At 37.4% G+C, this 15,237-nt stretch overlaps 1 protein-coding gene across 2 annotated transcripts in view; it reads right to left on the reverse strand.

The window, feature by feature from the left end:
* LOC150079655 (medium-chain acyl-CoA ligase ACSF2, mitochondrial-like) overlaps positions 1-15,237 on the reverse strand; it is a 274,679-nt gene that overhangs the window by 229,764 nt on the left and 29,678 nt on the right. The window contains exons 1-2 of one of the 2 annotated variants that reach the window (XM_090382451.1): positions 12,559-12,661; positions 5,108-5,291 (exon numbers count right to left, since the gene is read on the reverse strand). In XM_090382451.1, the coding sequence (XP_090238577.1) occupies positions 5,108-5,155 (48 nt within the window). In that variant the 5' untranslated portion in view covers positions 5,156-5,291; positions 12,559-12,661. Of the gene's footprint in view, positions 1-5,107; positions 5,292-12,558; positions 12,662-15,237 lie in introns of those variants that run through there. The other variant, XM_090382450.1, reaches the window with a different exon arrangement.

The following is a 15,237-nucleotide window of genomic DNA, read 5'->3' on the forward strand; positions in this document are numbered from 1 at the left end:
ATGGTTTTGTTAAGGGGAAGTCTTGCCTGACCAATTTGATTGGATACTATGATGCAGTCACAAAAGAACTGGATGCAGGGAATAACTTTGATATTATATACTTGGATCTTAGAAAGGCTTTTGATACTGTTGCACATGGAAGACTGCTACACAAATTGGAGCAGTGTGACATTGGAGGCAAATTGCTGCTATGGATAAAGGGGTGGTTGAGGGGGAGAAGACAGAGAGTGGTAATCAATGGACACTGCTCATCGTGGACTGATGTTATTAGTGGAGTCCCTTAGGGCTCAGTGTTGGGTCCATTATTGTTTTCTGTATTTATAAATGATATTGATGATGGTATATCGGGCTTAATGTCCAAGTTTGCAGACGATACAAAGGTTGGCAGGGTTGTCAAGGACACTACTGACACTATGCTGCTGCAACAGGATCTGGAAAGGTTGAGCAGATGGGCTGAGAGGTGGCAAATGAAGTTTAACATTGACAAATGTAAAGTACTACACATGGGAAACAGCAACCCCAGAGCAACGTATCAACTCTGTGGTACTACACTGACAGTGGTAGAGAATGAAAGGGACTTGGGGGTGGTTGTGCAGGCAGATATGAAGTTCTCTGAGCAGTGCAGACGGGCTGCAAGAGTAGCTCATGGAGTATTGTCAATGATATACAGGAATTTTTCCAGCAGGGATAAGGAGGTGATTATTCCATTGTATAAGGCGATGGTCAGGCCACACCTAGAGTACTGTATACAGGTCTGGAGGCCTCATTTCAAGAAGGATGTAGAGCTGCTGGAACGAGTACAGAGAAGGGCAACAAGATTAGTGAATGGAACAAAGTGGTGCTCTTACGAAGAAAGGCTTAAGTTTTGCAAATTACAGTGTCTGGAGACTAGGCACCAGCGAGGTGATCTGATAGAGGTGTATAAAGCCTTGAATGGTTTAAGCATGCTCAATGCTGATGGGATTCTTCCTCTTGCTCAGAAAAATCACCTGAGAGGGCATAAATTCAAATTGAGGAAAGACAGATGTAGGATAGACGTGCAGAAATTTGCCTTTAGCCAGTGGGTGGTTGGTTGGTGGAAAAGATTTCCATCCCTTGTGGTGGAGGTTGATAGCCTAAATAAGTTTAAGGCTCAGCTGGACAGGTATTGTGAACGAACAGAGGGGTGAAGTGGAAGTGGTTTTTTTTTTTGGCTGATGCTGCATAAGCTTGCTTTCTTGCATCAAATGCCTCTACTAATGCTAATGCTAATGCTAAAACACTTGCTGCCAAGCATAGTGCCATTATGCAAAGTGCATGCATTAGTACAGTGGTTTTCAACCGGGGTGCCAAAACAACATTCCAGGGTGCCGTGTAATTTGGGTTTAAGTTACTTAAACCTTTTTTTTTTAAATTTAAGTATTTAGAATTTCATTATAAAAAGGTACATCCTTATAATTATATTATTATAATGACATCCATATAACGTTTTTTTTTTAATATTATATATATATAGATAGATACAGGAACTCCCCTACTTATGAAAGGGTTGCATTCCATGGAACGCTATGTAAGTCGGAATTTCCCCCTTGCTTGTGCAGCACTCACAACTGTGTTCACTGAATTGATTGAATCAAAAAATAAATGTTCAATGAAAATGTAAATAGAATTTCTATTGTATTTATTCAATATTTTATCTCATGTACAGGAAAAATTACAAAAGTGTGCAATGTAAAAATATATTTCAAAATTATAAAATCAAAAAAAGGAAGGAGTCAGGCATAATTGTCAGTAAGTTTTACCTCTCAAGCATCATTGCCAGAATCGACGTCTTCAGCTGATAAGTACGCCACTACAGAGGTTGATTTTTTTTTTTTTTTTTTTTTTTTGATTTGGTAGTTATTGGCGCATCGGCTTCTGTGGCCATATTGCACCTCCCAAGGTTTTTGCAGTACTTTGATCCAAGCCCGAGGCGGGAATCGAACCCGCGACCTTTGGGTTGCCGGGCAGGTACTTTACCCACTCGGCTAGCCCGGTCGGCTACAGAGGTTGAGGGCTGTGTAGATTTAGAAGGGGTCGGCTGCCCAACCTTACGAAAGAATATATTAATGGATGACTGGATGGTGGCTTTTTTCTTTTCATCATAGATTTATTTCTAGCAAGCAAGCATATCATTCACCCCTCTGTTAACTTTTAAGAATCATTTTTTTTTTTTTTTTTTTATGAAAACCCCAAACACGAAAGGTATCAAAACCTATAGTACTTAGTACCGTGCATGGGTTGGAGAAGAAGTATGAGGCAAGGGGATGCCAGAAACTTTGATCTAGAGACTAAACATGGGTTTCACCACTTAAAGTCTCCAAAAAGCAAAGTGGTGGTATTTCACCGGTTGATGAAAGTCATCTACCACCTTTGATTTTGCTGTCAGGATCCATCTTCTCAAACCTTGCCATTGCTGATGCAATTTCACGAAATGCCATTCCATCTCTCCGGTAATTAATCATCTCGGCCCCTCATTTGGTTCATCTTAAGCTTCGTCAGCATTTCCTTCTTTCACTATCGCTGCCTGCAAGTCAATAAGTTCTTCATTAGATAATTCCTTCTCTTCTTCCTCTATTAACTCCTCAATGTCTTTGGCAACAACCTCCAACTGAAGTAGTTCTGCAACCTTTACAAACTTATCTGTAACAACTTCATATGATTCGTCTTTTTTCAAACCCTTCGAAGCTTTTTACGTGCTGTGGGCATATTTTTTTCCATGTGCCATTTAAACAACTTTTAGTAATTTCGACCCAGGCCTTATTAATCTTTAAGATGCCATGGTAAATATTGTAAGATTTCCTAAATTCTCTTGACGTAAAATTTTTCTCACCATCTACTGCGGACAATGCCTGAGCAAACATTGCATAAATAGTCATTTTAGGCACTACAATTTGTGCATAAATTAAATTGTATAAAAGTGCATAAATTGTATAAAGTGCATAAATAGTATAAAACTTTTAAATTTGAAATAACACCCTGATCCATAGGTTGGATGAGTGAAGTCGTATTTGGCAGTAGAAATACGATTTTCATGTTCAAATTGAAATCATCTAGATGCATAGGAGGTCCAGGAGCATTATCTAATAGAAGCATTCTTGATAGGAATGTCATTGTCTTTACAATATTTTTTGACCTCGGGAATGAAGCAGCATTTAAACCGATCCTCAAAGAGAGATATTGTTATCCATGCTCTCTTGTTCAATTGGAAATACACAGGTAGGGTAGCTTTATTGATGCCCTTAAATGCACGAGTATTTCCAGATTGGTACACAAGCAGTGGATTTAATCTGTAATCTTCTGCTGCATTAACCCCAAGCAAGAGCGTGGCCCTATCTTTTGAAGCCTTGAAACCTGACATTGTCTTTTCCTCTTTGGCAATATATGTTTGATCCGGCATTTTTTTCCAATACAGAGCAGTCTCATCAATGTTAAAAATTTGCTGCATTGAATAACCGCCTTCATCAATAATTTTTTCCAACACATCACAAAATTTCTCTGCGGCTGCAGAACTGGCACTGGCGACTTCACTGCATACTTTAACGTTGTGGAAACCAGCACGATGCTTGAACCTATTAAACCACCAATTGCTTGCCATACTTATTCTTAATATCTTTATAAATACTTGTTGCTTTTATTTGAGTGGCCATTGGACTCAGGGACACTCCCTTCTGAACCTGATTTTCCATCCATATTATTAACAGCTGTTCCATCTTCAATATAGCACCTGAATGCTGTTTTGAGCTCACTGTTGATCTTAAATGCATTGATCCTTTGACATATTCTTTTATATGTGCACTGTCCTTTAAAATAGTATTCACTGTTGAAGCAGCGAGACCTAATTCCCTTGCAACAGATGATAAACTTTATCCTGCTTCGTACTTCTTAATCATTTTAATCTTCTTTTCTAAATAAATTTTGTTTCATTTCCTGGCACTGCCAGCACTTCCACTTTCCGTTGGTCGCTTTACCTTCATCATTGTAATACATAAATAGGAATGAAGAGAAGTTTCTGAAAATTTGTTTTTTATATGATTGAAGTTTTCAGTGAAAGGGAACACATATCACCATAATGTAAAAACCTACAGAATTCCAGTTATCGGTATTATCATAAATGCAATAAGATCGATGTTCCTCATGCAATAAGATCGTGCTCCTCATCATACGATTTTCGCATGTGTGCACAGAAGGTTACACGAGACTGGTTGTTTCACGAGAGGTACCATGAATCGAGGGCGAACGACGAGGATGCCAGACAATGAGGAGAATGTCCTACGTCTTACAGAAGGCAATCCAAGTACGAGTACTCGAGTGATAGGCCAACGATTGGGTATTTCCCAATCTACTGTATGGAGGATACTGTCAACAAACCAAATGAGTTCATACCATCTGTAACGCGTCAATCATTGGAGCCTGCGGATTATCCACTCTGGAGGACTTTTGCTACTTGGTTTCTTCAACCGAAACGGTTCACAAATGCTGATTTCCAGTGGGATCGCTGTTCACGTGACCTCCCGTTCAACGTCCTCTACCGCATGACGAAGGCATTTCAGACCCTGCAATGCTATGTGATTCCGATTCGTCTTTGTGCCCCCTACACCTCCTGCAAGTTTGTCACACTGGTAGTGAATCACCCTGTATATACACACAGAGATATTAAGATCTGACAGGCAGAAAATTAAGTAGGGGTGCCACAAAATAAAATAAATTACTTAAGGGTGCTATTATTAAAAAAAGGTCAAAAACCACTGCATTAGTACCACTCAAAATGTTTCCCATTATTTTCACCCTGCTCAGTAGTGAACATACAGTCTCATCAATTATCAAAAAAAATTTAGGGATGATCAGTAAGGAAATTACAAATTTTGTTCTCCCCCTTAGATTCTCAAATGGGTCCTCCTTCGCTCTATAATAATCCATATCAAACCAAGTAACAGACTTCACTGATTCTTCCAGGTGAATAAGTATGGTGTTAAAATATTTTCTCTTACTTATATCTCCCCCATTTAACTCTTTTATTTAAAGAAGCAAACATTAAAAAAAGAATCAAACCAGTTTTAGAATTTACAGTAATTTTAGCTAAACTCACATCGTTTCTAAATTCACTGAATGTTTTCTTGATTTGTTGGTGACACATAATAATGGCAATCCTATCTCCCTCTGTATCAGCTGCTTCATCGAGAATTTCTCCCAATAGTTTTGACAGCAATGGATCCTCACTTTGCCCATGATAATAGCTCAATCTTCGTCCTTCAGATTTAGTACATTTGTAACTGCAAGAAATAAAATGAAAAAAAAGTTTAGTTTGAACTTGAAATTTTAATAATTTGTGTGGTTACTTAACTTTGGTAGATAAAGAAAAATAGAAGGGAAGATTTGATGAAGCAATGAATAAGGCATTTAAGGACAAACATTATATTAAGAAAAACAGAGAATGCAAAATTTATTAATTTATTACACCTGTTTAATATAAGTTTACAGGTATATCGGTATTTTTCCATTTTGTAGTCCTGCTAATACTGTCAGATATCACATACCCTCGTGAGACATTCAAATAAAATAAGGGCCAATCCTGTAAATTGGTGATGTGAAAATAGTAAATATTCATTACCAACTGAGAAGTAACAAATACAGCTAGTATGAAATACAGGAAACCCCCGTATAACACGGAACTTCTATGACAGTTTCCCTCTAACACGATTGATAAATTGCGACAATCCTTGAACAACACAGTACTTATATTATTATTATTAGCTATATGGTGCAAGGAAGCCTGAGGCTTATGCTGCACCAGCCAAAAAAAAAAATTCCCGAGTTACCCTGAGAGTGAGAAAACAAGAGTCAAAAGTAGAAGGGAACCACCAAGAAAGAGAATAATGATGATATCCAGCTCAGGACCCTGGGTGTGCCAAGCCCATACTCACCAGATGTGAGCCACTGGGGTTATAACAAGGATTGAGAATTGCAGGAAATCTCGCATAACACGGTATTTTTGAACTTTTGTGCTGGGAAAACCCTGCTATTATGTTAGATGTAATTTTTCGTGTTCCCATTCCTTTTTGTGAATCCGTGATGTTGACTTTTATCGCCTTCATGATATTTTTCTAAAGCAGCACATTTCTGGAGGTCGCTACCATAAAACAATAAAAACAATTTGCAGTTTCCAGTTTATTGGTATTTTCTGTTAGTGTAATCAATTATAAACAGGTAGTAAACTCGATCGTCTTACATTTGCTATAGTATCGATAGCTGGAATTCTGTGGGTTTTCACATTATTCTGGTGAAATGTGTTTGCCCTTCTATGATATATTCAATCATATAAAAAACATAAATAAATTTTTAGAAAGTCATTATTCTGTATCTCACTTGTGCATATCATGTTTGTTGCAACTTGTGCATGCTGTGTTCTTTGTTATTAATTGCTTATCTTTTTTTACTTTTAAAAATTTTACAACCAAAAAAAAAAAAAAAAAAAAAAAAGCCGGTGAACAGAAATATCAATTAGTTAGTTTGTACATATTAATTAAGCTATTTACATAAATGTAAATTTATTTTGCTAACTGGAAAATACTCTTCCGATTTTCACGTATCATTTAACTTGGTTAATTGGTAAGGTAAAAAAGTTAAAATTGTGCTTTACATCTTTAAAGTGGGGTCCACTGTATTTTGTTGGGAGATCCCTGAGTTAGGTTCTATGCTATTGAACATGTGCTTGTTTGAGACCATAAAAAATTGCGATTTCAAAGCATGCAGTTCATGACTTTTAAAGAGCAGAAGGTTCACGAAATCTAGTTGCTGCAGAAGAGATTGTGCTCAGCAACAATGAATAGGGTGAAAATTAAGTGAATGTACATCATCTCACAAATAAATATCACAGTTTGTAAGGTATATGTTTGTTCACTTGTTACTACTATTATAAAAATAATAGTTAAAATATTAAGTTATTACTACTATAAAAATTATGTTTCCGATAGTTATAAAAAAATGGTGTATTTTTGTTAGCTTTTGAAACGTAACCCCCCTTTTTGTATTGGTTCTTAGTCCTGTATAACACGGTTTCACATTACACGAGATTTTGTTTTACAAAGGTTACCTGTACTCATTAACCCACTAAGCTACAAAAATACTAACTATGCAAAATATTCTTTACTAACTATGAGTATTTTATATAGTCATTCGCATAGAATCCAGTAACAAATGTTATTGGATACTAGTCGTTATAGAAATGGAATTACAATAATTATGAAATTTTAAATAATAAATAAAATTATAAATCAAACAAATTACTGCATAGAATCATTTTAGTTTGTAGTAAATCACTGAAGTAGGTGAAATGGCATCATTTTTGTTATATCTCATATTGTGAATGCTTTCACAATGAGTTAGCATTAGCATTAGAAACTAATGGGTGCCAGTGATCACAATGTACTGATGTGGGAATTACTTAAAGATTTAACTACCATCAAGGCATTAGCATTAGTAGAGGCATTTGATGCAAGAAAGCAAGCTTATGCAGCATAAGCCAAAAAAAAAAAAAAAAAATCAAATAAATAAATAAATAAAAAATCACCACTTCCACATCACCCCTCTGTTTATTCGAAATACCTGTCCAGCTAAGCCTTAAACTTATTTAGGCTATCAACTTCCACGACAAGGGATGGAAGTCTATTCCAGCAACCAACCACCCGCTGGCTAAAGGCAAATTTCCTCACGTCTATCCTACATCTGTCTTTCCTCAATTTGAATTTATGCCCTCTCAGGTGATTATTCTGAGCAAGAGGAAGAATCCCATCAGCATTGAGCATGCTCAAACCATTCAAGGCTTTATACACCTCTATCAGATCACCTCGCCGGTGCCTAGTCTCCAGACACTGTAATTTGCAAAACATAAGCCTTTCTTCGTAAGAGCACCCCTTTGTTCCATTCACTAATCTTGTTGCCCTTCTCTGTACTCATTCCAGCATCTCTACATCCTTCTTGAAATGAGGCCTCCAGACCTGTATACAGTACTCTAGGTGCGGTCTGACCATTGCCTTATACAAGGGAATAATCACCTCCTTATCCCTGCTGGAAAAATTCCTGTATATCATTGACAATACTCCATGAGCTACTCTTGCAGCCCGTCTGCACTGCTCAGAAAACTTCATATCTGCCTGCACAACCACCCACAGGTCCCTTTCATTCTCTACCACTATCAGTGTAGTACCACAGAGTTGATACGTTGCTCTGGGGTTGCTGTTTCCCATATGTAGTACTTTACATTTGTCAATGTTAAACTTCATTTGTCACCTCTCAGCCCATCTGCTCAACCTTTCCAGATCCTGTTGCAGTAGCATAGTGTCAGTAGTGTCCTTGACAACCCTGCCAACCTTCGTATCGTCTGCAAACTTGGACATTTAGCTTGGTATACCATCATCAATATCATTTATAAATACAGAAAACAATAATGGACCCAATACTGAACCCTGATAACATTAGTCCACGATGAGCAGTGTCCATTGATTACCACTCTCTGTCTTCTCCTACTCAACCATCCCTTTATCCATAGCAGAAATTTGCCTCCAATGCCACACTGCTCCAATTTGTGCAGCAGTCTTCCATGTGCAACAGTATCAAAGGCTTTTCTAAGATCCAAATACACTGTATATGATATCAAAGTTATTCTTTGCATCCAGTTCCTTTGTGACTACATCATAGTATCCAATCAAATTAGCCAGACAAGACTTCCCCTTAACAAAACAAGTATTGCAGGATCTAGATGATCCTGCAATACTTCTTTTACCAGTGCCTCCATTACGTTCCCTGGAACAGAAGTTAAACTAACAGGTCTGTAATTACCTGTGTCTCCCTTTGATCCTCCTTTGTGGATTGGGATAACATTTACACATCTCCAGTCCATGGGGTACTTCCCCTGAATCCAGCAAAGCTCTCATAATTATGGCTAAGGGTTTGCTTACTTCCTTTTCTGCCTTCTTTAATATAACTGGATAGATTCCATCCACCCAGGGTGCCTTTCTTGTGTTCATCTTCAACAATTTCTCCTCTGCTTTACTCTCAGTTATTACAAGATTATCTAGCTTACTGCCAAAATTGAATACACATCTGGCATTCCCCTCCCTGAATAACTCCTCATGTGTGAATGTTGATGCAAAATATTCATTTAGTTTATTAACTACCTGAGCAGGATCATCAACAGTTGAACCATCGATATCAAGTGGACCAATCTGATTCATCCCCATCCTTCTAGAGTTTACATAAGTAAAGAACTCTTTGCTGTTTTTCTTTGCATCCTTTGCCAAAGATTTCTCATAATCTGCCTTTACCTGCCTAACCTCCTTTGTAACTTGGTTACAGACCAGCTTATATCTATCATAGGCTTCTGTATCACATGTTAATTTATATGTATCCCATGCATTTTTCTTCTCTGTCACATGCCTAATTAGTTCATCTGACATCCATTTAGGCCCAAATCCTGAACAATATTTCTTTGTTGGTATGAAAAGTTTAGTAGCTCCCAAGATTCTCACATCTGGTGAGTATGGGCTTGGATACCATCATTCTTCTCTTCTTGGTGATTTCCTTCTACTTCTCTCTCTCTCTCTCTCTGGGTAACTCGGAAATTTTTTTTTTTAGCTGGTGCAGCATAAGCCTTAGGCTATCTTGCACTATATGGCTAGTAATAATAGCAATAATTAATTCTTTGAATGCTTCCCATTTTCAATTTGCTGTTGGTAACATCATCAGTTGGTTCCACCACATAGAACTTAAATACTGTCTCAGAAATCATAGTCACCTTTACGAAAGCAAAAGGCCTTCCCTTTACTCTTGATGGTAGTTACCTCTTTGAGTAAATCCCACTTCAGCACCCTGTGATCACTGCCACCTAGTGGTTTCTTTATCTGCAGATTCTTGATGCCTGAAGAATCACTACTGATAATCAGATCAAGAGTATTACTCCCGCTAGTTGCCTTACGAACATGCTGCTGTAGAAAACAATCATCCAATAAATCCACAAAAGCCTTGCTAGTGTGTGAGTGACCAACCCACAAATTCCAATCAATATCCGGAAAATTAAAATCCCCCATTATAAGACACTAATTTACTGGCCCACTCTATTTCTCTGCACAATTGATCATTATACTCATCAGATTCATTAGGCCTATAACACACACCTACTCTCATTTTTCCTTTCCCAGTGCTTATGTCACACCAAACAGACTCAACATTGCATTGTCCACCCACAACAACTGGATGCACTTCCTTAGATTTTATGTGTCTTAACTAACAGCATAACCCAGCCTCCCTTCCTGTCCTGTCTATCCTTTCTGTACTCATTGTTCTCCCCAAATTCCTATTCTGCACTGCTTATGTCTGTGTGACACCATGTCTCTGATATCCCAATAATGTCTGCCTTGGATGTCTTGATGAGCACTTCAAGCTCATCGAATTTATTAACTATACTCGTAGCATTGGCGTATATGGAAGTATACATGCACCTATTTCTACTCTTAGTTACCCTAACACAGCCCATGTATTTACTTGTTCCACTATGACTCCCAGCAGTCCTGAAAATTCCCATTGCTTTGCTTTCCAGGCTTCTGCTCAATTGCAATTCAATAGAAGTAGTGCAAGAATCACTTTTACCTCTGCTAGTAACTACTGTTAATCTATTAGTCCATGTATCTTCCCAAGCTGGCAGTTTTCCGACCCACCTAACTCTGCCTTGATAGCATCAGCAAATATTCTTGCACCTTTTCTATTTAAGTGTATCCCATCCAGGAGAAGCAATCTCTCCTGTTAACAAGCACAGACCAGGCTGAGAAAAATTCTACCCCTTGAGCTGTGCACAATCTCTCCAGGGCAGAATTGATCAACAAGGCTCTCATCATATACTCCCTCCTATCGTGTCTGGGCAGAATTGCAGACACTTTCAAGTTCAACCCTAACTCACGGCTTTTTTTCGGCATTGTCTTGTACTTGTAAAGTAATTCTGTCGATCTCCTACTCTTAATATCATTAGTGCCAACGTGTACAACAATATCACCCTTTGTGCCCTTAAAGGATGATATCTGCCCTACAACGTCATCAACCTTTGCCCCTGGCGGACATACTCTGGTCCTGTTCCATCTATCCTTTTTGCACAATATATTGCCCATTTCCCTGACAATAGAGTCACCAACAACAACTAGTTCCTGTGGGACCAACGCCTTCTTCCTTGGGGGTTGCCGCTGTGTTGCGTGATGTTCAAGTGCAAGCTCTAGCATTGATGTGGGCAGCTGAGAGCTTGATGGGGCCCTCAATTTAAATCCTTCGAGGGCATCCACCCTGTCCTTCAAGCTCTCATATAAGCCCATAGCAATGCCGAGTTGGCGCCTGATTTCCTTGCACTCCTTACATCGTGCACACACAAAGATAAATTCCATTTGGCAATATCATGTCCCATTCCTGATTGCTCCACAAACATCAAACAAGCAGTGCATTTCAATAGACTGTGATTTCAAGGACAACCACCCCCCTCAGTTCTTCCCTGAGCCACAGCTCTTCCACTAGTTTGAGCCTTTTGCTTTGTTGCTCTGGTCTGAGTCATGATTTCTCTTCAAGTTCAATAAAATTCCAATACAAAATATAACTCTAAACCTATATCCCAATGCAGTTTTAGCACTATATATATATGTATTTCGGTATTGAATATTATCTCCCAGTTATGTTATATGACTTTCTTATCCCCTGTCAACTTATATATATTAATTTATGATGTTAGGTTTGTAATAACTATATCACTATATTTATTTAGTTAAAAAAGTACAATTCAAGTGACAATGAAATTTAATAAGATTTATAAAAATTCTAAAAAATTTTAAGCAAATTCTAAATAAAATACAAACAACTTATACTAATAATTACATTACATCATAATAATAACTAGATAAATTATTTTATCTGTTTCTGCTTAGACCCAACACAGAAAATAAATTTAAATCCCATGCATCCAGTTGCTGGATGTACGGAGTTCTTTTTCGGAAATGTAATCTAATTTTTGTTATCAATCTTTATATTTAAAGTTTATTTAAATATTTATTTTTTACATTTAATAAATAAATTTAATAATAACACGAAAATCCAACAATTATTACATAACATCTAACACCGTGGGCATCCGCAGCATGATGCAAGGTGGTTTTGCACCACATTTGGATTTCGAAGTAATACATAATTTTTAATATTTTCCTTAATTTATTGAAACATAAGATATTGTATGCATTCGAAATGTTCGTGAACAAAAAATTTATTCCCATATGCACCACCTTTCAAAATATCCTGTCACCGCCGATGTCTAACACTAATAACATTTTTAGTATAATGTTACTGGGGGAAATACATAAAACATCATAAGAAAACAATATAGAAAACTATTTTGTGACGAGCTAGTTTTAAACTTGGAGAAAGTTTAAAGTATCTTCATTCACACACCCGTCATAAAAACGGATGCGATACTGCTTGCTGCCCAACTCAACCAACAAAACTAAAAACTCTTCGCACCTCTTTAGTTGCTTGGGGCAATCAGAACAGTCGCACCAGTTCGGTATCGCGTGCGTTCACAATGCAAACGAATGGATGGGACTTGGACCTCTCCTGCTGCGAGCTATGGATTTTTACTACAAGTTCACTTGTCGGCAGCCATTTACACTATAATTAATGATACCAAGGGCAACAAGCAGGATATTTACTTCAATTGATGATGATTATTATTATTATTATTAGCCATATGGTACAAGGAAGCCTGAGGCTTATGCTGCACCAGTGAAAAAAAAATTCTAAATTACCCTGAGAGAGAAGTAGAAGGGAATCACCAAGAAAGAGAAGAATGATGATATCCAGCTCGGGACCCTAGGTGTGCCTAGGGTCCCTAGTTTAATTTAATCTAATTTTTGTTATCAATCTTTATATTTAAAGTTTATTTAAATATTTATTTTTACATTTAATAAATAAATTTAATAATAACACGAAAATGTTATTATTAAATTTAAAATTGAAATTTGAAATTTAAATTTGAAAATACATAACATTTCTGAATTTCAAGCTACAGTAAAAAATATTGTTTGGAATCAATTAGCTATGTGATGTCAAAATTGCATTGCGTAACACTTATCAGTCTTTCCAGTAAATCCTTCCAGAGTTTTTTATTTTATTTTTTTTTCCTTCTCTTGAATGTATAACTTATTTTCACGATCGGTTGTTTTTTATTCGAACAGTCGAATTCTAAATCAAGCCAATTCAGGATTCTCAATAGATCGCATTCCCTCCTCCTGATGCATTTCCCATATGTTTCCAGTAGCAACAACCATGTAATACAATGAAGGGCTGTTAAACTGAAAACAATAAACACAGTTCTAAGGTTTGGATTATACCAACAAATACCAGTTATGTTTATTGTCTTTTTTTTTTTTTTTTTTTTTAAGTATTGTAATGGAAGTCTCTGAAATGCTTCCTTTATCATCCATTAGGTATTCTTCATCACTTAGATGAGAAAGGATCATCTTCAATTATAATGTCTTTACACATTATACTATATCGCTGATAATCACTGGTATGATCAACTCACTCAGATCGAAAACTGATGGGACATTTTTCAAGTACACATCCACGAGATCTCGATATTTGCACGAACTGTCATTCATAAATGAATGCACAGAATGTTCATTCGTTTACGAATGAACATTCTGAGCTTGTGTGTTCACAGTTCATCTCTATCACTAAAACATCTTTATTACTTATCGGAAATTTTAGAAGTGTCTGCTTAATTCTTGATTCTTCTCTTCCAATTTGTCATTTCCATTTTTTTTCTTTCTTCCTTTTTTTTATTTTTTTATTTGGCGCACCTCATTTGAATTTTCTTCTTACATCACGACCCCTTTTAAAATCAGATATCACTCATAAACATTTAATTTCGCACGTTTTTCTAAATCCCTTAAACGTCTGTGCGGTAAACAGAGGTATCGTCACCGTTCTTCCCACACCGGGCGGAAAAGACCCGGGTTCGAATCCCGTCAGTGATACAAGGAACTTTTATGGACTTTTTTCATTTCGTGGCTGAGTTGGTCGGTCTCAGGAATAGATAGTCAGGTCCCATCCCCTACCTCGGAAACTCAGATTTTTCGTCCAGCAAGACAGACAAATCGACCGTAGAACATTCGCAAATTACAGACACAATACACATGAGTAGTTGAAATAATTTTCCGGGTGATCCTAATGTAATAGTTTTTAAAGCCCTTAAACAAAAACCAAGTCGACTAACTATGTTGCCCTCGTGACTAACGCAGTGGTTTTCAGGGCTGTGCAAAGGTACTGTACTTGGGAGTTCCGATGCAAACGGGTTAACGGGTCTCGTTCATATATACGTTGGGACTTCGATAGTTCCCTCCATTGGGGCTACAAGATCGGGGGGTCTGGTGCGGCGCATCCAATGCATCCCCCATTTGCACAGCCCTGGTGGTTATGTTTACGTTCTTCCATATCGTGCGGCAAAATGCCTTGGTTTTAATCCTCTAGAAATGGTGCGTTTGCATGTTTATAGTAAATAAACATTCTTCAATGTACACGTAAGTTCTTCAATGTACACCTTTGACGAACACTACTGAGTACAGTAGTGTTCGTCAAAGCAAGGCATGTAACGAGCACTACTACACTCAGCTTCAATTAAAATTGATCAGCTAGTGAAGTACAGTATTAGCATTAGTATTATCAGCCATATGGCACAAGGAAGCCTGAGGCTTATGCTGCATCAGCCAAAGAAAATTCCCGAGTTACCCTGAGAGAGAGAGAGAGAGAGAGAGAGAGAGAGAGAGAGAGAGAGAGAGAGAGAGAGAGAGAGAGAGAGGGGGGGGGGGGATCACCAAGAAAGTGAAGAATGATGGGTTTGCCAAGTACAAAGACCATAAAGAAATATTGACGGAGAGGGATCAGAGGATAAAAGTACGGTAATAGCACTTAGTTGATCAATCATAATAGTTAAACACTGGATATCAAGAATTTATTCCTGAGGCTACCAGAGAATTTATTCATATACAAAATGTTGCTGTCCTTTACACATCATGCTATAAGTTTGCATCAGTCATTCTTGCATTTAGTTCATTCACTTTCAGATGGCATCGTGTGTTATCAAGTCATGATCTGCCAAAAGGGGGTTGAGCAGTTTCTTATTTTAAACAAAACCAATAG

This window comes from Mastigoproctus giganteus, chromosome 10, assembly GCF_048544385.1.
Source record: "Mastigoproctus giganteus isolate SK-2022 chromosome 10, ASM4854438v1, whole genome shotgun sequence".
Classification (NCBI taxonomy): Eukaryota; Metazoa; Arthropoda; class Arachnida; order Uropygi; family Thelyphonidae; genus Mastigoproctus; species Mastigoproctus giganteus.